The sequence below is a fragment of the Felis catus genome, chromosome B3 (genome assembly GCF_018350175.1).
Source record: "Felis catus isolate Fca126 chromosome B3, F.catus_Fca126_mat1.0, whole genome shotgun sequence".
NCBI lineage: Eukaryota > Metazoa > Chordata > Mammalia > Carnivora > Felidae > Felis > Felis catus.
The window spans coordinates 135,915,352-135,934,249 of record NC_058373.1 but is presented as its reverse complement, the minus strand read 5'-3'; the positions used below and the strand labels follow the sequence as shown (position 1 = coordinate 135,934,249).

The following is an 18,898-nucleotide window of genomic DNA, read 5'->3' as shown; positions in this document are numbered from 1 at the left end:
CACTGCTCTTTTGCAGTCTGAAGTGCTCTCACCGCTTCTCTCTTGAGGTAAAGATGGAGGACCCGAGGCTCAGACGGGCTGAGTGCACTGCAAGGTCACACAGCGAGCACGAGGTGGGGTGAGTGGTGGAGAGCAAGCGGAGAGGTGGCGTTAGTGATGTGTGATCACTCCTGAAGTCCCGGAGTGGGCCAGCCTCTCCTAGTTGCAACTTGGAAGGCCAGCCAGAAGAAGGGTGGGGAGGTTGTAATGAGGGGAAGAAGGCAGACCCCCTAGGGCTGGGCCTTAAAGAATGAGCCCAAGTTTGGTCAAGGAGAGTCTGTCAGCCCTAACAACTTGGTTCTTTCTCCCTGCCTCAACTGTAGCCATTCTCCCTTCTAGGGCCTACCAAAATCTTCCTTATTTTCAGAGGCCAGCTTAAATTCTCCCCTGAAACTTTGAGCCCCACCCCCTCACTCATTTTTCCTGCCCTTTTTCTCCTCCCAAACCCGGGGCTCTTTGAAGGCTGGATGCTCCCCTACTGTCCCACAGGGCTGGAGCAGGGCAGAGTGGGGTTCAGTGAATCCAGGACCCGGAGGCTGCTGCTGGCTTGCGCTCCAAAGGGAAAGGGGCTCCTGGGAGTGTTCCACCCCCATTTTAGATGTTTCTAGTTCCTGCCTTGTCCCCACTCAGTGGGAAGGGACCAGAGAGGCAGTCAACACCCTACGTGTGAGAAGGCCCTGGGTGCTCAGGTCACCACCCCAGAGGGCCCCGTCCTGGGCCTGGGTCTGTCTCCTCAAGAGAAGAGAGATGATCTCATTAAATGTCCGTATTCCGCTCCCCCCCCCCGCTGCTGTTCCAGTGAATTACCCAGCGTGTTGGGAGGGGGGCGCTGAATACTGCTGGGGGTACAGAGATGCTTTTAAGAAACTCGCAACGGACAGGCCGCAAATGCCCACAGCACGACTCCTCTCGCCCCTTTAAAAAGCAAAAACCACTTGGCAATGGCCGCCCCAAACCCAGTCCCGCGCCCTCCGTCCCGAAGCTCATAAGCCTGAGCCCCGACGCAAACAACCCCAAACGGCCAGCCGGGAGGGCGCGGCGCCTTTAAGAGGCGGCGGGCGGCGCTGCCCCCTAGCGGCCGTCGCTGCGGCGCTTCCTCCGCCGCGGCGGGGTCCAGCGGGCCGCCCGGCCGGGTCAGCGCGGCGGCGGCTGCCGGGTTCGGCGGGGGCGCGGGCTGCGCGCGGGGGCGAAGACGAGGACCGGGAGGCGGCGGCGGCGGCGGCGGGTGAGGACGGTGGGCCGGGGCGGGGCGGCGCGGGGGACGCGGGCGGCCGCGTGCGCCCCGCGGGGTCCGAGCGCGCCGGGAAGGGCACGCGCCCGGCTCGCAGCGGCCGATCGCACCGCCCCGGGCTCGGAGTCCGGGGCCGCCGGCGCGGGCGGGAGGGGGGGGAGGAGGGGCCTCGAGGGGCGCGGGGGCCGGGCCTGCGCCGCCAGGGCCGCCGTGGGGGGGCGTGGGGGGGGGCGCGTGCGGCGCGGCCCCCGGGCTCCCGGCCCCGGCCCCCGGCCCGGCCCGGCGCTGGCGATCTGGCGCGCCGGCGAGCCCCGCGGGCGGCGGGGGCGTGGGCGGCGGCGGCAGCGGCAGCCAGTGGCACGCCGCGCTGAGCGCCGCTCCCTCCGCCCGGGCGCCCGCCCCGGCCCGCCCCTCCCGGCAGGACTGCGCGCCCCGAGTCCCGTTCCGCGTCCCCGCCGCCGGAGGAGGTGCCCGCACGCTCGCGGCGCGCGCCGGGCCGCCACACTCGGCCTGTGGGCGATTTCCTCCGGACCCGAGCTCCCCGCCCGAGGAGGAAGATGCAGACCTTTCTGAAAGGGAAGAGAGTTGGCTACTGGCTGAGCGAGAAGAAAATCAAGAAGCTGAATTTCCAGGCCTTCGCCGAGCTGTGCAGGTAAGGAGGGACGGGGCCCCGCCGCCCGGGGACCCCCGGCCCGAGCCCGGTTCAGCCTCAGCCGCTGTTTTGGGAGGCCGGAGCGTTCGGGAAGGAGCGGTGCTCGGGGACATCGAGTCCCAGCGACCAGGTGGTTGTGGTGGCCGCCGGCGGTGCTCGAGGGGAGCGGCGGCCAGGATGGGCGGTGTGGCACGGACCGGGGCTTCCAGGTGCACCGTGACCCTCGGTGGGGAAGCCCCCAGCTGCCTAGAGCGCGTTGGGAACGCTGCTAAAGGTGGCAGAGGGACCTGGGAAATCGGGGAATCCACGCTGTCTGCCTGTGGCTGGAGGTTACTTTTGGACTGGAGTGTTTTTCCTCCTTCCTTCCCTTCCCTTCGTGGAGAAGGGCAGCACTGTTTATGTGTTTGCAGACCACCTACTGTGTGCCCCTCGTGTGCAGCCCTTGAAGCTGCCATTGCATGTCACTGGGTTAAGCCTCTGTGCAGCGAGTAGCAATACTTGGCATGTATGTGATGATTTGCTGTCTCATTAGAGCGTCGCACCAGCTTTGAGAATTGACCGGGGTGGTGATTCTGGGCCATGTGTCTGAGAAGGGGGAGCTATCTGCAGAGAGGTAGGGTACCCTGCCCCGGGTCCCACAGCTAGGGAGTGTCTGGTGCAGAGGAGGTGGGGTAAATGCATGTGGTGTAGAATGGCCTTCCTCCCTCTGACAAGCTCCCCCCCCCCCCCCAAGCTGGTGCTCAGTGGTGGAGATTCATGGTGTTTTAATAAGATTACATTCCTAGTCTATTATGGAAGCATCCACTCTTGGGTCAGGTATACCTCACCTTGTTCTACAACTGTGGCTTTGCCTCTGGGAAGCTCTTAGTGAAATCCTGTTCTTATCGAAAGCCTAAGAGAATCTGGTTCCCCAAGCCTTTTGCAAAGTCTTGATGGAATCCTTTTGTTATGCAGTGTCTCCGCTTGGTAGATTTGATTCTGGGAAATGTGTTCCACTTACATTTTTGTCCCTGTTGGGTCCCCAAACATGTTGCAGAATTGAACAGTTGGGCTTCCTTATCTCCTGGTGCTCGGAACAAGTGGTGAGTCTGAGCTGGCCTTCACATGCTGGCCTGGCTTGTGCACTTCTGTGCCCCTGATGCCTGTCCCGAGGCTTGTTGCTCCTTTGCCTTGGCAAGCCCTGCAGGCACTCTTGTCCCTGCAGCCAGAGGGGCGCACCTTGTGTAAAACAGCTCCTGGCTCTGCATTTTTTGGCCTAGGGATGGAGTTGGCTGCCATTTCTCAGGCTGGTCTCTTAAGGAGAAAGCAAGCTTTTCATGGTCGGTAGGGCATGCCAAGCAGCCCGGGAATTCACAAGGAAATCAGGAAATCAGGAGGAGCTTGCAGCCAGAACTTTGAAAATGGGTCCGAGGACTTAGGGAACGTTAAAAAAGGACACTTGAACTTTGCGCCACAGATACATACAGGGAAAAAGTGCCCTAGACACAGGAGAAATGTGAAGCCCCTTTGACATGTTTTGCAAGCCCCTTTCTGCTCTTAGACTCCAGAGTCATCTCAGACTTGGTAGATCCCAGTTAATACCTTGCACCCTTTTTTCCCCAAGGTCTGTCTGTATTTGTGTCATCCTGTGTCTGCAGCTAAAGCATGAGGCTTGTCATCTGGCTGGTATGTTTTGCTCGTTAATTAGGAGGCTCTCGCAAAAACAGTTCCAGCCCAGACTCGGGGCTGGGTCCTGCTGCTGGACTTGCAGATTGCCTTCCCTTCCCACAGACACCCCCTGCCTTTAAGCAGGGCTGGAGGGGTGTTCAGGGCAAGCCCTGAGATGTTAACCATTCTGGGGGAAGTCCAGCATGGAGGGTTAATTTCTCTGAAAAGGTTGTTGCCTTCAAAGTCTGGATGCCTACTTCTGGCCGGAATATTGGCTTCAAAGAGAAGACAGAGAGCGTCTGGGTCATTCTAGAACCCGAGGAAGCCCACTTGTGTTTTCACTAGGGAAGCTCTAGATATAGTGTCTTTTAAGCTAAAGAAGGAAAAGAAAACACCAAGAAAGAGTTTTTCTTTTTTTTCCTCTTCTTTATTACTTTCAGGGCAGCGCCCCCTTGTGGCCACGTTTCTATACTTGATGCAGAAAGCTCCCATTCTTGACCCGGTGGCCAGAGCCCTTGGAGGTTGCTGTGCTCTTGGTAGGGAAAGCTGCTCCGATTTCAGTGACCCGAGAGGTGATGTGGATGGACATGTCACGTTTTTGACATTCACAGTCTGGAGGCGCAATGCTCCTGCTTTGATGGATGATGAATTGCCTGTGACTTTCTCTGATGAGAAAGTCCAGGAATGTTTGAAAATGATCTGAAGCTCTGCTCCGAATGTTTAGGGCAGTGTCAGCGCCAGAGAGCATGACCCGAATGGACCAGATGAGTTGTTTAGTTGGATGTCAGGCCTTGTAAAAACCTTCGAGCAGGAAGGGATGTTGGGGATCATCTCCTCCAGCCCATTTGTTTTACAGATGGGGAAGCAGGCATGAGAAGGGGTAGGTTCCATACTTTTGTTCTTTTTTGTTTAACTTCTAGAATGAGCCCAACTTGATGACCTGGAGACCCCCACAGAAAGCCCTTTCTACTTGGGCACCTCCCAACAGTAAGGCGGACCCCCTCTTCCCTTCACAAGGGTCCAGCTGCTGCCCTGTTATCCCGGAGACACTTCCTTGCCTTGTTCCGCCAGGGGGGCATCGCATGTGGATGGTGGCCGTAGGGGGCTGGTACCTGGGCCTGGATACGGCAGGTGGGCATAAGGGCCCACCCTTCACACCCTTGGGGCACCTCGATAGGACAGCCCTCTGACTAGTCAACAGATGGGCCTTTGACTCCGCTTGTTTTTAGTGGTACTGTTTGTTCCTGTCACTGTCCTCGGTTTCTTCTCCCCTCAGGGACGGGGACATGGATGAAGCTCTGGTTTGTGTTCTCTTTTTCTCTGCCATCCTCCTTGCCCTTCTGCTCATAGTGGAACAGCCTCACAGTTCCTTCACATCCTCTCCTGTGCCCTTTTCTTTCGTTTTCTTCTTCTTTTTAAATGTTTATTCATTTTTGAGGGTGGGGAGGGGCAGAGAGAGAGGGAGACACAGAATCCGAAGCAGGCTCCAGGCTCTGAGCTGTCAGCACAGAGCCCGATGCGGGGCTCAAACCCATGAACCGTGAGATCATGACCTGAGCTGAAGTTGGACGCTTAACCGACTGAGCCACCAAGGTGCCCCTTTAAAAATTTTTTTTTTTTAATTTTTTTTTCAACGTTTTTTATTTATTTTTGGGACAGAGAGAGACAGAGCATGAATGGGGGAGGGGCAGAGAGAGAGGGAGACACAGAATCGGAAACAGGCTCCAGGCTCCGAGCCATCAGCCCAGAGCCTGATGCGGGGCTCGAACTCACGGACCGTGAGATCGTGACCTGGCTGAAGTCGGACGCTTAACCGACTGCGCCACCCAGGCGCCCCTAAAATTTTTTTTTTTTTAATCTTTTCCTTGTACCCTTTTCAAGATGCCCAGAAGGGACTCCCAAGGGGAAGCCAAGAAATGAAGCTGGTAGTTGGAAATGTTGGGGGGTTTTTGATTTTTGATTTTTGAACTTCTCCGATGTCTCGTTTGGAAATGCTGGCTGGCCCCCACCTCTCTGTTCCCTTTGTTTTCTGTGTCTCTCCTCCATTTCCTCACCCTCCTACCCTTTTCTGTCCTGTGCTCGAACCTGTACTGGGGGAGGTAGTGAAAAGTCACAGGATGTCACAAAGCATTTTGGTGTAAGATGTGGGCGGCCCGCTGTCTGTCTTTACTGTTCTGTCAGCTGCCTTTTTAATGCAGTCCTTCCTGGTACCTCATGTCACTTCATGCTCCCAGCAGCCCCGGACGGAGGCATGGGGACACCGAGGCCTGGGGAGTAGAAGGAAGAGGCTCCCACAGCCCGTTCAGCTTTCCTGTGCCCGGGCCTGAGGCCCCTTCACCGGGGGACATGGCTTCCGTGTTAAGTCTCTTCTGTGCCCAGGTTAGGCCGGGGCTTCCTGGAGGCTCAAAAGCAGAAGAATGTCTGTGAGGTTCTCTTCCTTGAGAACCTTAGAGGCCAGCACAGCCCACTGGGCCCGCAGGAAACGTGTTTATGGAGCAATCTCAGGCCACGTTATCATCGCAGACCGTCCCACCAGGGAACCTTTATTCAGTTCCCTCAGAGGGAATGGGGCCTGGGGTCCACGGAGGCTCAGGTTGACTGAGCACCTTCTGCGGGGGGCAGCAGGTTGGGGAGCAGCAGGGCAGAGCCCCTGTCCTCGTGGAGCTGGGAGTGTGGTGTTGACAGCAGCCTGGGCTAGGGAGGCGTGCCAGGGAGGGCGTGAGGGTGCCATCAGGCCTTCCCCTCCCCTCCTCGTCCTACGTTCCTTCCTTGAAAAGGGGGCATCTCGAAGGTCCCTTTCTGCTGGGATGGCTGCGAATTCTGGGCTGGAGTTCTTTCAGGAGATTCTTAGGGGGAAGAAGGAGCATCTTTTCCAGGATTAAGTGATGCTGGTCTGGGGGTAGGTGTTGCTCTCTTTGTCTCAATGTCTGGATGTGCACCATTTTGGGGGTGTGGGGGTGGGAGGAGGTACTGACCAGGTTTCCTTTGCACCGGTGCCCCGAGACCGTCCATAACTCAGCCCTGCAAAGAAACGCTTCCTTCCCGCCTCCAAGGGAGAGAACTGGACTTACCGGTGGCAGAAGACGTCCATCTGGACAGTGTTGGTCCCCAGCCTGCTCCACAACAGACCATCCGCGTGACCCTGGGCCCTCTGTGCCTCAGTTTCCCCACCTGCAAAGCGAGGGTGTTAGCACTGCATAGCGCAGGGTGGTTGTGTACGTGAAAGGAGTCAGGACTCCGGGCATGTGAAGTGCCTGCAAACTGTAGATGGTGCCTGCTGCTTGTTTTTAGAGCTGTCCTTGGGGAGTAGGGGAGTGGGTTTCCGCCCAGGGAGGCCTCTCTGTTCCGAGATCTTTGGCACTTGTGGGTCTAGCATTCTTGGCCTGGGCCATTTGCGAGGGACTCTGAAGCCCATGATGGGTGCTGCCCGATCACCCTGCTGGGTGTGGGCTTTGTGGGGCCATCAGAAGCCGCCAAGGCGGTGCCCATCCGGTGGGGTGTTCTCCTTTAACACGGGCTCCCCCCCACCGGGAGGCAGGGGTGCCGTCCTCCCCTCATTTACGGATGAGGAACCTGAGAAAATCATACACTAATGCAAGATGGCACTTCCATTTTTTATTAAAGTTTGGACAGATTCAGGGCACCTGGGTGGTTCAGTCGGTTAAGCATCTGACTTGGGCCCAGGTCATGATCTCACGGCAGGTGGGTTCCGGCCCTGCATTGGAAAATTGTGCTGGACTTCCAGAAGATGCTGAGTCTTGATGAACAATCGTGTTACTATTAATGGTAACTCTTATCGTTTTATCTTTGTGAACACTTAATACGTGCATACGTCAAAAAAATATGAAGAGTACTCAGAGGACAACCAAAAGTCAGTGACTCCCTTGTTCCCGGGTTCCTGTCACTCAGGGACAGCTGCTGTCGGCAGCCTCTCTCTGTAGATGTTCTGTGCAGACGGGCACACGCGTGTTCTGGTCTCTGCATATGCCCGCGTTTCATTTCACGGAACACCGTGTCTTAGAGAAATAGCACATCTCTGCTCCTTTGGGAGGTAGATCCATATCGTTACCCTCCTTTATTTACTGGCCGAGTGGTCCAGCTCCTAACATGATGGACTAGATTTCGCCCCCTCTGGTTGGCCTCTGCCGGTGTAGACAGTGGGGCGGCGAGCGCCCTGCCCCATCACCTGGGCACTCCCTGCCAGATGAGTGAATGCTGGGTCAGAGGGCACAGGTGGCTCACTTTTCCAGGGGAGTCGTAAAGCTGCTCACAGAGAGATAGCACTGCCCACAAGCGTTAGCAAATGGGAGAGCCTGTTAACCACACCCTCCTCGGAACAGCCCCTGGCAAACGTTTTTGATCTTGGCCATGTGCAGGGGTGAGGTGGTACTTTTGATTTGCATGTCTCTTTTGACAGTGAGATTGATTCATGCTGTCTGGGGGGGGGGGGGCGACTGCATGAGGCAGGCGCCAGCAGGCACGGCGGCCTGGGACCTCCATTCCTAACCACCAGGCCATCCTGCCTCCACTGGTTATGTCTCCCGCATGGTTTCACAGGCTCGGGGCATTCAGTAAATGCTTAGTGAAGTGCCTCATGAGTGCAGTTCCCGAACAGTTGGAAGTAAATAGGGTTTCTGTTTCCACTCGTATTGTGAATTCAGCTGGTAAGCTAGCTTTTTGAGGGAATGTTCTGGTACCTCCCTTTTTAAAAAGTAAGATTCAGTTTAGAAAGCCAGGCATCATTCGGGAGCTGTGCACCCACTCCTTCGCTCTTCCTGCATGAATCGGGCCGACCTCAGCCTTTCACCCTCCACCGGCCCTGGGGAAGCTGGCCTGGGCTTGTGTGGCCTTGCGTGGGGAGAGTGTTGGTTGGGTTCCCAAGGGGGAGACCCAGGCCTGGCGGGGTGGGGTGGCTTGTTCCAGGTCACACAGTGAGATGTGTGTGTTGGGGGGGCTTACCTGCTCCAAGACCGCCGTGCCCTCCCCACTGCCTGCCAATGCCTCTTAAATAGTACTTCCTCCAGAGTTACGGACCAGGGTGCCTGGGGAGCAGCCAGGCCCTTCCCGTTGGGCCGTTCGAATTCTGCCTGGTGCTTTGTCTTGCCTGCTGCAGGCCTCCCTCAGAAAGCAGTCGCCCTGTGGCCCGCACCTCCCCAGCTGGGCCTCACGGGCTGGTTTGTGTAGGCCCGTCATGTGCCAGGCTGAGGATTGTGACAGCTCCTGGGGGTGGCTCTGGCACTGCCTGTGGAGATTGGAGAATCACTCCCATGAGGAAGTCCCAGGCCGACCCTGTCGACCGCTCTCCGTGCTCCAGGCCGGCCCTCCGGCCCCCCGGCCCCTGTAGGGAGAGGCAGGACATGCAGTCAGGCTGCGGTCCCTCCGAAAGGCAGCTTCTGAGAGGTACCTTTAATTTCCCTTTCTCTTGGAATCTTCAGCCCCTAGTGGGTTTGTTCTTTCTCTCCGGATTTGCGTGTTGTCTTTGAAGGTGCTTCCGTAAAGGTGGAGACCGACCGGCAGTTGTGTTCGGGCAGAGACCCAGGGCCTCCGATAGCGCCCGTGGTGGGAGCACCAGAGGGTATCTCTTCGTGGATGAGGGAACTGACTGGTGGGTTTCGGAAGCCTTTTGCACGTCCGTGTGGCTCAGCCAGGAGCCACTTGTGGCTCTGGAGTGCTGTGGGCCCAGGTGGAAACCCTGGGGTGAGAGGAGAAGGGGGAGCCCAGGCCAGGGAGGAGCCCCTGAGCTCCGTTCCTTCGTTCTTTTATCCACAGAGCAAGTCTCGAGCACGCACCCAGCCAGCGGTGTGCTGGGTGCCGGTCCCCGCCCTCAGGCACCTGCATACCCGGTAAGGAGATGAAGGTGAGGGCAGCACACAGACCACTTCAGTGCTGCACCGTGTAGCTCGTGCCGGGAAGCCCGCAAACAGGAGAGAGCCGTGGCCAGGGGTGGCCGAGGCCACCGGAGCGCTGTGTGGTCACAGGAGGCCTCTCTGAGGAGGTGACGTTTGACCAAAGAGGCCGTGAGCCCCGTTCTTCTAGGAGCTGAAGAGCTACAGGGTGGGCTCCGTCTGCTGCCTAGAGGCCACACGCCCCGGCCCGCCTCTGTTGTAGCCCTGGCTTCTGTGTGGACTGTGGGCAGCTGTCTTGGGAAGGGCGGGCTGGTTTCCACTTCAGACAGGTGGCCAAAGGAGGCAGTAGAGTGTCCTTGGTGTCCTTGTTCCCGGACGGTGTGATGGGGGGCCGGGTGGGTGGCCCAGGGACCTTCCTTCCACCTGAGGCCGTAGCTGTGATCTGGGGGCCGGGACAGGTGGCCACATGCTCCCCTAGGGTCAGGCCCAGTCCAGCCTCTGTGTTCAGGAAGGAGCAGTGAGCCTGGAGCCTTGGGGATCCCCTGGCCCTTATTGGTAGTCCCTAGGCCAGCTGACCTTTCCCCTTTCCCAAAGCTCAGGTTTGGCCTCAAGGCGGAGTCTAGGGGTGGCGGATGGAGGTCACCGAAGCTTGCTCTCTTTAGTTTACCTTTCTCCAGGCCAGTGTTGGTGAACCTGCCCTGCAGAAGTGGCACCTGGAGGCCCTGCTGAAACATACACATCCTTCAGTCTTCCCTCTCTGGAGAAGGGGCCTGGCGGCTTTCTCTTAACATCAGTGCCCTGGTGATTCTTCGGGGAAACCCAGAGTACGTTACTAGGCCTCACCCCCAAACTGTTAGCCACGTTTGTGTCGAGTTAAACAGGCGAGAAGTGGTCTCTCGGGGACAGGTCCTCTCCAGGAGGGCACCTGGATGTAAAGGTTCCCCGGCCGGTCCGTCTTGGGGGTCCCCACGGGGCACTTGTGTTCCTCGGAGCACACACGCCCAGCTCTGCTTCCTGGTTGCTGCCCTTTGGACAGTCTTCTCTCCTCTTTTAAACATTTCTGACCTCTGGCTGCCAGTCTGTGCTGGAATTATTTAAAGGTGGATCCTGAGGGACTGGCCTGGCCACATGTCACACCGGTCAGCAGTCCAGGGCCCGGAGCAGAGGCAGTGGCACAGCCCGTGGTATTTCCCTTCGCGGTTTGCTCTGCACCCCCATTGGCTTCCCATCAGAGGTCTGTGTGCTTGGGTCTTGGAGCCCGAGCCATGAAGCCGGGACTTGGGGCTCGCCCACGCGGCCCTCCAGGCTTCAGCAGGACTGTGGTGATATTCCGCCCCATCCCCAAATCGGTGGCTCACATCAGAGCCCTGCGAGAACCCACCACGGGTGGGGCACTGTTGCAGGTTGGAAGTCTGCCCTCCAAGGTGGCTGGCGTGTGTCCACGTGCCAGATGAGAGTGGCAGGGCTGGGATTTGCCCCAGGAGCTAGCTGACCCCTGAAACCACACCATTTCTACCCTGTTTGGTGGCCTTTGCCTCCACCTTGAACGTAACGTCTGAGTACCATTGGCTTGATAACCACTTCAGAAGAAAAGCAAGGCGTTCTTTTCTGAGCACTCTGTGTACAGTTACGGGGCCCAGAGGGGTGGCGGGTGGTGGGGACGGCAGTGAACTCGGAACACAAGTCTTGCCCATCTGTTTGTAGATGACTAGACAAGCCACTCTGCCTCCCCTGAGCCTCTGCTCCTCTGCCTGTAAAGTGGGCATAATTCAGCCACCTCTAGGGCTAACAAGCATGGCAGATGCTTGATAAATGATAGCATTCCCCCTGTGCCCCAGGAGGCCACCTCCCCAACCTTCCTACCTGTCCGAGCTGGGGCCTGGGGCCTCTGACATATCTCTGGTGGGAGCCCTCGGCCCAGGGCAGACAGGTGGCCTCCCTGCCTCCCTTCCTGATCCTTTCCTGGTGTGGGGGTCCTCCAGTGTCAGTGACCAGGACATGCCTCTGGCCTCCCAGCTCACTGCTTCCTGGGAGGGCCTGGGGGTGGTAGGTGGGTGCTGAGAGTTTCGCTTTCATTTCTGCCTCACACCATATTTCCATCCAACATTGGAGGGCTGGGTGTGGAGGTGAGGAAACGTCTGGGCCCCCACCCTGGGGTGCTTGTCCTAGCGAAGGTTCAATTATTGAGTGCTTACTACATGCTGGTCAGTCTTGGGTTCTAGGGACCCATATAGCAGTGAGCACCCTCTGCCCCCAGGGGCAGCCCCAGCCCTTCGAGGGAATATTTGCTGCACTGGGCCCTGACGAGGGGCGGGTGCTACAGGGGGGTGCGGGTTGTGTGGAGTTCTGTTCTCCCAGGGGTCTGGGGGACCCTCGGAGAGGAGAGAAGGGACATATTGGTGTGTGTGGGGCGGTGTTTGTGAGACCCCAGGTGCCTATCCTGGAAGGGCTGGCTCCTGCCCTTGTAGGATCCTGGGCATCTTTATGAGGAACATTCAGTGCTGTGGGATTGTCGGTTTCTCTCTAGGCTCTTTACTTTTAATTTAACAAATTTTTATTTTATTTTATTTTATTTTATTTTATTTTATTTTATTTTATTTTATTTTATTTTATTTTATTTATTTTATTTTATCTATCTATCTATCTATCTATCTATCTATCTATTTATTTATTTATTTATTAAAAGTAATCTCTGTGCCCAGTGTGGGGCTTGAACTCACAACCCCAAGATCAGGAGTCATCTGCTCTACTGACTGAGCGAGCCAGGCGCCCCTCTCTTGGTTTCTCTCTGGCATTTCCTCTTTGCACCCACCCATCTTACAGATGGGGAAATGAAGGCCCAGCAAGGAGATGTAGCCCCAGAGTTGTAGAGCTGGTGGGAGGGGCAGCTTGGAATTGAACCTGGCCTTGCTGACACTAAAGTTTATTTTCTTTAATATTGGATTCTTTTTCTATGTTTGTTTGGTTGTTTAAGGTTTATTCATTTTTCAGAGACTGAGAGACAGAGAGTGAGCAGGGGAGGGGCAGAGAGAGAGAGGGAGACACAGAATCTGAAGCAGGCTCCAGGCTCTGAGCTGTCCTCAGACAGGGCTCGAACTCACAGACCATGAGATCATGACCTGAGCTGAAGTCGGACGCTTAACCGACTGAGCCACCCAGGTGCCCCAGTGTTTATTTATTTTTGAGAGGGTGGGGTGGAGGGGCAGAGAGAGAGGGGGACAGAGGATGTGAAGCAAGCTCTGTGCTGGTATAGAGCCTGATACAGGGCTCAAACTCTCATGAACCTTGAGATCATGACCTGAGCCAAAGTCGGAGGCCCAACTGACTGAGCCACCCAGGTGCCCCAATATTTTATTCTTAAAATTAAAAAAAATTTTTTTAAATGTTTTTATTTATTTTTGAGACAGAGAGAGAGTATGAGCAGGGGAGGGGCAGAGGGAGAGGAGGACACAGAATCTGAAGCAGACTTCAGGCTCTGAGCTGTCAGCACAGAGCCCGACGCGGGGCTCAGACTCATGGACCGCGAGATCATGACCTGAGCTGAAGTCGGACGCTTAACCAACTGAGCCACCCAGGCGCCCCTTAAATCTTTATCTTAAAATTCATTGCAGGATTCTTGAAAAGAAAAGGAACTCTGACCATTCCCTCAGAGGCCTGTTCCTGCCTCTCTGTGAGCAGGTATGGGCAGGGCTTTGGGGTCCTGTTGGGAAGGAGTTCTGCTTCCTGAGGAATCAGCCTCCAGACCTCTTGGCCCTCACCTTGACTTGGGCGCAGCCAAGCTGTGGACTTTGCTCAGGGCGCTTTGGGTCCCTGGTTCCTCACTGCTCTGGGGAGGAAGGTCCAGGCTTGAGCCTTTGGGCCTCATGGAGGCCTTTGTCTGTAAATTGGGAAGTGTCCCTGCAGTGAGGAGGGTGCTTCCTCCGTCCCCTGGGGTCACCAATGTGCCTGCCTCTGGTGTGGAGGGGCGCTGTGGGGTCCTCCTCCAGAAGCACAGCCAGCCTCTGCCAGAGACAGCAGAATGTCCCTGTGGCATTATTTTCAGCAAAATAAGAACAGTTCAGCCCCAAAGTAACAGCGCTCTGGGCCTGTCACTGTGCTCTGAGTCTTTCAGTCCATATTTTGAAACTGAGGCTCCAGGAGGGTAAGCGACCTTCCCGACTTTCTTGGCTGCTGTCTCCTGGGGGTAGGAGTTGAACAGCGGTCTGCATGAATCCAAAGCTGTCCCCTTGACCGTGATGGAGGTGTGTTGTTTTTGGTAGGTGGATCCAGAGGATGACAGGATGGCTTTCCTTTTGTTTGTGCTCTTTCCCAGCGCCTCATCCTCAGCGCCCATAGGTTATTAGCTTTTTTCCATGTCCCTCTCGGTTCCATTTGGATGTCCTCCTTGCCCAGAGTCAGGAAATTTAGGTGCTGGCTCTGTTGATCTCTGCTCAGCTGGGGAGGCCGGCCATGGATTCCGAGTGATGTCCTGGGGACAGTTGTGATCTGCTTGGTGGTGGGGTTTGAACCCTGGCTTGGCCTCTTACTGGTTGGGTGGCCCTGGGTGCGTGGCAGCCCCTCGCTGGGCCTTGATTTCTTCCTTGTTAAGAGTCGGCCTTGTGCCCGTGCACAGGAGGTGCTCAGCGTGCAGACCTCCTCCTTTCTTGAAGGGGCCAGAGACCATCCTTGAAGGAAAAAGGGGGCTGTCCCTCACTTCCCTCACCTGTCATCAGACCCTCCGTGTCTACAGGTGACAGCAGAGAAAACGTCCTCTGCTGAAGTGCAGAGGTTTGCGATCTTGGAGGAGTAATTTTCCAGAACCTTTGAGCTACAAGAGGTCTTTGCAGATGAGGATTTACAGCTCGGGGCGCAGGACTTGCAGCTTGGTGCCCACGGCTGTGTGGCGGGCCAGGTTGGGCCTCTGCTCCGGAGCCCACACGTGCCCCCACTTTGGCCTCCAGGGAACCGAGTGTGAGGGTGAAGCAGGGTCTGTTCTGTTCCGGGCTGTCGTTGGCAGACCCCACCCCTGGTCAGGATGAATTGTTTCGGTCCCGGGGCCCAGAAGGTTGGGGTCCCTCCGCCACCACTCACCCCTGCAGTCTTTCCCATCTTTCCTCCAGCCTTGCTGGGAGTGCTGAAGGGCCAGCTCTTTGGATTCCGGAAGCTTCCCTGGGAACGGTAGGGGAGTGGGCAGCCGTGTGGGACGCGGGCAGTTCTGTGGGTGCTTCTGCACCGTCAGCGGACGGGGGCTCCCCTAAGAGCGAAACCTGTGGACCTGGCCATGTGCCCGCAAATCTGTCCCCATTGCTGAGGACACCGTGGCAGCTGTGTCATCTAGTCCTCTTCCTCTCTCAGTGTCGACGATGTCAGAATGAAGTTAATGACCTGAGCAGAAAGTCAACTGTATGATTGATTCCTACAAGTCACAGAGATGATGGGTTCCTGCGTAAACCTCAGTGCCAACTAGGTTCAGTAATGATGGGGCTCTCTGTGAGTGTTCTCTCCATGGAGAGTTCTGGCTTCAGGCATAGGTGGAATCAGGTGCTCAAACGATGTCTCAGGACCTGGCCTCTCACGTTGGCTTTGTTCCCAGGCTGGATGGTTCCAGGTGAGTCCTCACTCTGACCTTTATCCTGAACCAGGCAGTGTGCCGAGTCCCTCGTGTACTCTCATGTGATCTGCACTAAAGCCCGTGAGGGCGTGGGCTTGTACCCCTGTCTTCTAATAGGAGAAATGGAGGTACAGAGAGGTTGGATAACTTGCCAAGATCACACAGCTAGCAGGTGGCAGAGCTGGGATTCAGGCCTGGGTAGGTTGGCCCCAGGGCCTCCCTCCAGCCTGGGTGCAGGTCCCAAGGGACCCAGGATTCATTCTGAGTGGCCCTGATGGATCAGCCTGAGCCACATGCCTGTCCCTGAGCCAGCTGCTGGGGCCAGGGAGTGCCTCTTTCCCGGCCACATGGTCTGGGTGTGGGCAGGGCGGACCCCACACAGGAAGTTGGGGACTGCTTGCTGAGTAGATTGTGATGGCTGTTGGGCATTCAGGGTGGCAGGGGCGCTTCCTGGTTCTGGGTTCTCTGGCTGGCTGGGGTGAGGGTGGGGGCTGCTTTCTGCCAGCCTGAGGGGCCACACACGTGGTCTCCTGGGCTAGGGTGGTGCTCCGGAGAGGGGAGTGAAGAGAAACCCCACAAGTCAGAGCCAAAGGCCGGGCCCCTGGCTCCATCTTCGTCCTCAGATAAACCCACAGCCAGCTGGACACAGGTAGATTCCGAGGGCCCTGGGCCCAGGGGTCTGGCGCTGGGCATCCTGGAGAAAGAGCTTATGTAATTCTGCCTCTAGGGATGGAGTTTGATGGGACCTTGGGGAAAGGCCAGGACTGCCAGGAGTCCAGCATGAAGGCTGATGATGTCCTCCCTGCCCCACTGTGCTGTGTGGAACCTTGTTGTTGGACAGTGTTTTGGGGTAAACCAGTCCCATGTTATGTAAACTATTACTGATGGCCTTGTCCCGTGCACAAGGAACGTTTAGAAAGTGTCTTTCTTTCCCAGACCAGGAGCCTGGAGAATATCGCAGCTACAAACTGTCCGATTGGGGCTGTGGAACTGGAGGGGGGCTCAGTCCACCCTGAGGTGGGGAGTGTGGGTGCAGGGCACATAGCTGGCCTGTCCTGTCCTGTCCCTTCCACCCTGAACAGGCCCGGTGGGAGCTGTGGGGAGGACACACTGGGAGTGGTTACACCTGGAAGGGGGAGGAAGTGAATGGTGAGTGTCCACACCCAGGCTTGCACACTTCTCAGGGGCCCAGTCCTGCAGGCCCCGGGTGAAGGGGCTAGGCTGAGGCTGGGAGAAGGCTCAGTGTGGTGGGGCCCGGTTAGGGCTTGAGGTCCCTTGTGGTTCCTTTCTGGAACTGGTGAGGAAGTGAGGACCATTGAGGAGCCAGTGGCTGCCCAGCCCAGAGCCCTTGTCCTGCGTGGCAGGTTCCTCCACCCGGGTGTTCCAGAATTCTCACAGGCCAGTGGCTCTTCTTAGTGGCATGGCCTTCTGAGGCAGATAGATAGAAGTGGTACTTGTGGGACAGGAGTGGAAGTGAGGGTGATCCTGGGCTCTCCCTTTTGCTGTGCCCACTACAGACAGCAGGCAAAGCTGGCCTGATCTTTGTGAGCCCCAGAGGACCTTCTTGGTGCTGTACAAGGTGGCAGGAGCCTGGGTCAGGGAGCTGAAGTCCTGCTGTTTAGTTGTGGGGCCCTCACAGGAGTTCTTATTTGAGGACCCTCTCTCAGAGTCCTGGGAAATGAATTTGTGACCCGCTGCTTTCGGTGTAGCTGGTGAGACTGCTGTTTGGACCTGAGCGGTCACGCCGGACAGGAAGAACTGAGGGAAGTACTTCGTATCTGTTACGTGAGGCTGCGAGGAGGGGTCATTTCAGTTTATTGACTGATAAAAATAGAGCCCTTGAAACCAAGTTCAGGGAGTTCGCGGACTTGTCTGCATGAAATTCCAGAGTTTCTCTTGAGTAGATTCATATCTGACTTGTGAATACTTTAAAAAAAAAAAAAGAAAAAAAAAACCCTTTCTTCTTCTTCTTCTTTTTCTTTTTTTTTTTTTTTTAAATTTGAGAGAAAGAGAGGAAGGAAGAGAGAGGCAGAGGGAGAGGGAGAGGGAGAGAGAATCTTAAGCAGGTTTCATGCTCAGTGCAGAGCCTGATGCAGGGCTTGATCCCGTGACCCTGGGATCAAGACCTGAGCTGAAATCAAGAGTTGGACACTCAACCAACTGAGCCATCCAGGTGCCCCTAAAAAAACAAAACAAAATACCTTTTCTTAAAAAGTAACATTTCAGGGCTGCCTGGGTGGCTTAGTCGGTTAAGCGTCCGACTCCTGATTTGGCTCAGGTCATGATCTCACGGTTCATAAGGTTGAGCCCTGTTTTGGGCTCTGCGCTGAGAGCCTGCTTGGGATTCTCTGTCTCCCTGTCTCTGCCCCTCTCCCATGTACTCGCGCTCGGTCTGTCTCTCTCTTTCTCAAAATAAATAAATAAACTTAAAAGAAAAAAGAACAGAGCCTCGAGCGGGGAATGGCGAATTTCTGTGAAGGACCAAATGGTAAATATTTAGAAAACAACAACAACAACAACAACAACAACATTTCAAAGTGAAATTCTGCCAAGGGCACAGAATAAAAAAGTATTCTTCCTCACATTTGACCCTCATCCCTGGAGGCAACCCTCATTCCACATTCTTGCCTCCTCTTGGACGTGTGCTGAGTCTGTCTCACAAGCCAGCGTGTATGCACACACACACACAGCCCTCCACTTTCGTTTCCACACCAGTGGTGGCCCATTACCTGTGCTCTCCCACCTTTAACTTTTTATTCATTTAATATAGCATAGAGACGACTCTGGACCTACACTGTATCTACACTACACAGGACCCCTTGTCAGCCTCTGTGTGGGGTTCTAGGCTTGCCCCCAGGGCTTACACTTTACCTTCTTCCTTAAAATAAGCTCGGGCTATTATGACAAATACCACAGACTGGGTAGCTTGAACAACAGGCGTGTATTCCTCATGGTTCCGGAGGTTGAAAGTCCAGTTCTTGGGGACAGCTTTCTTCCTAGTTTCTAGACAGCTGCCTTTTTCCTGTGACCTCACACGGAGCGGGGGGGAGCACTTATAGTGCCTTTCATCTAGGGGTACTAACCCCATTATGGGGCTCTGCCCTTCTGAGCTCATCTAACCCGAATCTCCTCCCGAAGGCCCCACCTCCAGATACCATCACATTAGAGGTTAGGGCTTTCATATGAATTTTGAGAGGACTCAAATATTTAGTCCATAGCATCTCTCCTGGTGGGGGTTATACAGCACCAGCTGCTGTCTGTCTAAGTGTGGGAGGGGCCTCAGCCTGGTTTGGTCCCTCTGCCTCCTCCCCCTCCTGCACATGGCCCCAGTGCAGGTGCTGCCTGGGGAAGGAGGCTGAACAGGTGTGCTGGCCGGTGACTTCTGAACCCAGCCCCAGCGCCCAGGGCATGGCTGACTTTGGGCAGGTGAGGGGGCTCCCTTTCCTCCTCTGTAAAATGGGGACATCAACACCCAAGTGCAGGGCAGATTGGGCGATCAGAGAGATGATGGCTGAATTGCTGGAGGTGGGTTCTAGCACATAGCGGGGGATCTGATTGTCATTTATCCCCCCCCCCCCCTTTTTTCTGTCTGAAGACAGAGAGCTGAGTGTCATTTCTGATCTTAAAACTGGCCAAAGGAAGGGGCTGCTGGTGTGATCCCTTAAACTTAGGAAGGACAGATCTTGGTTGATAGCCCCCTACCACCCCGCACTCTTCCCTGCCTTCTGGCCAGCCGGGGTGGGAGACACTGGCCCTTGAGGGGGCCTGAGGGTCCCCTCCACAGCCCGCCTGTGGCTTCCCAGCCCCACACACTGCTGGGAGCCCCCCCCCCTCCCCCACCAGCTAGCGCCTCCTTCATGCTGAGCCCCAGCTGAAGGAAGTGAAAGAATGTG

The 18,898-nt window shown here is 56.2% G+C and overlaps 1 protein-coding gene across 3 annotated transcripts in view; it reads left to right on the top strand.

The window, feature by feature from the left end:
* The first annotated feature begins 1,190 nt into the window (after positions 1-1,190).
* The window catches only part of ITPK1 (inositol-tetrakisphosphate 1-kinase), a 178,302-nt gene continuing 160,594 nt past the window's right edge, over positions 1,191-18,898 (top strand). The window contains exons 1-2 of one of the 3 annotated variants that reach the window (XM_023255974.2): positions 1,191-1,264; positions 1,692-1,922. In XM_023255974.2, the coding sequence (XP_023111742.1) occupies positions 1,828-1,922 (95 nt within the window). In that variant the 5' untranslated portion in view covers positions 1,191-1,264; positions 1,692-1,827. The remainder of the gene's footprint in view (positions 1,265-1,691; positions 1,923-18,898) is intronic. The other 2 variants (XM_023255971.2, XM_023255973.2) reach the window with 2 other exon arrangements.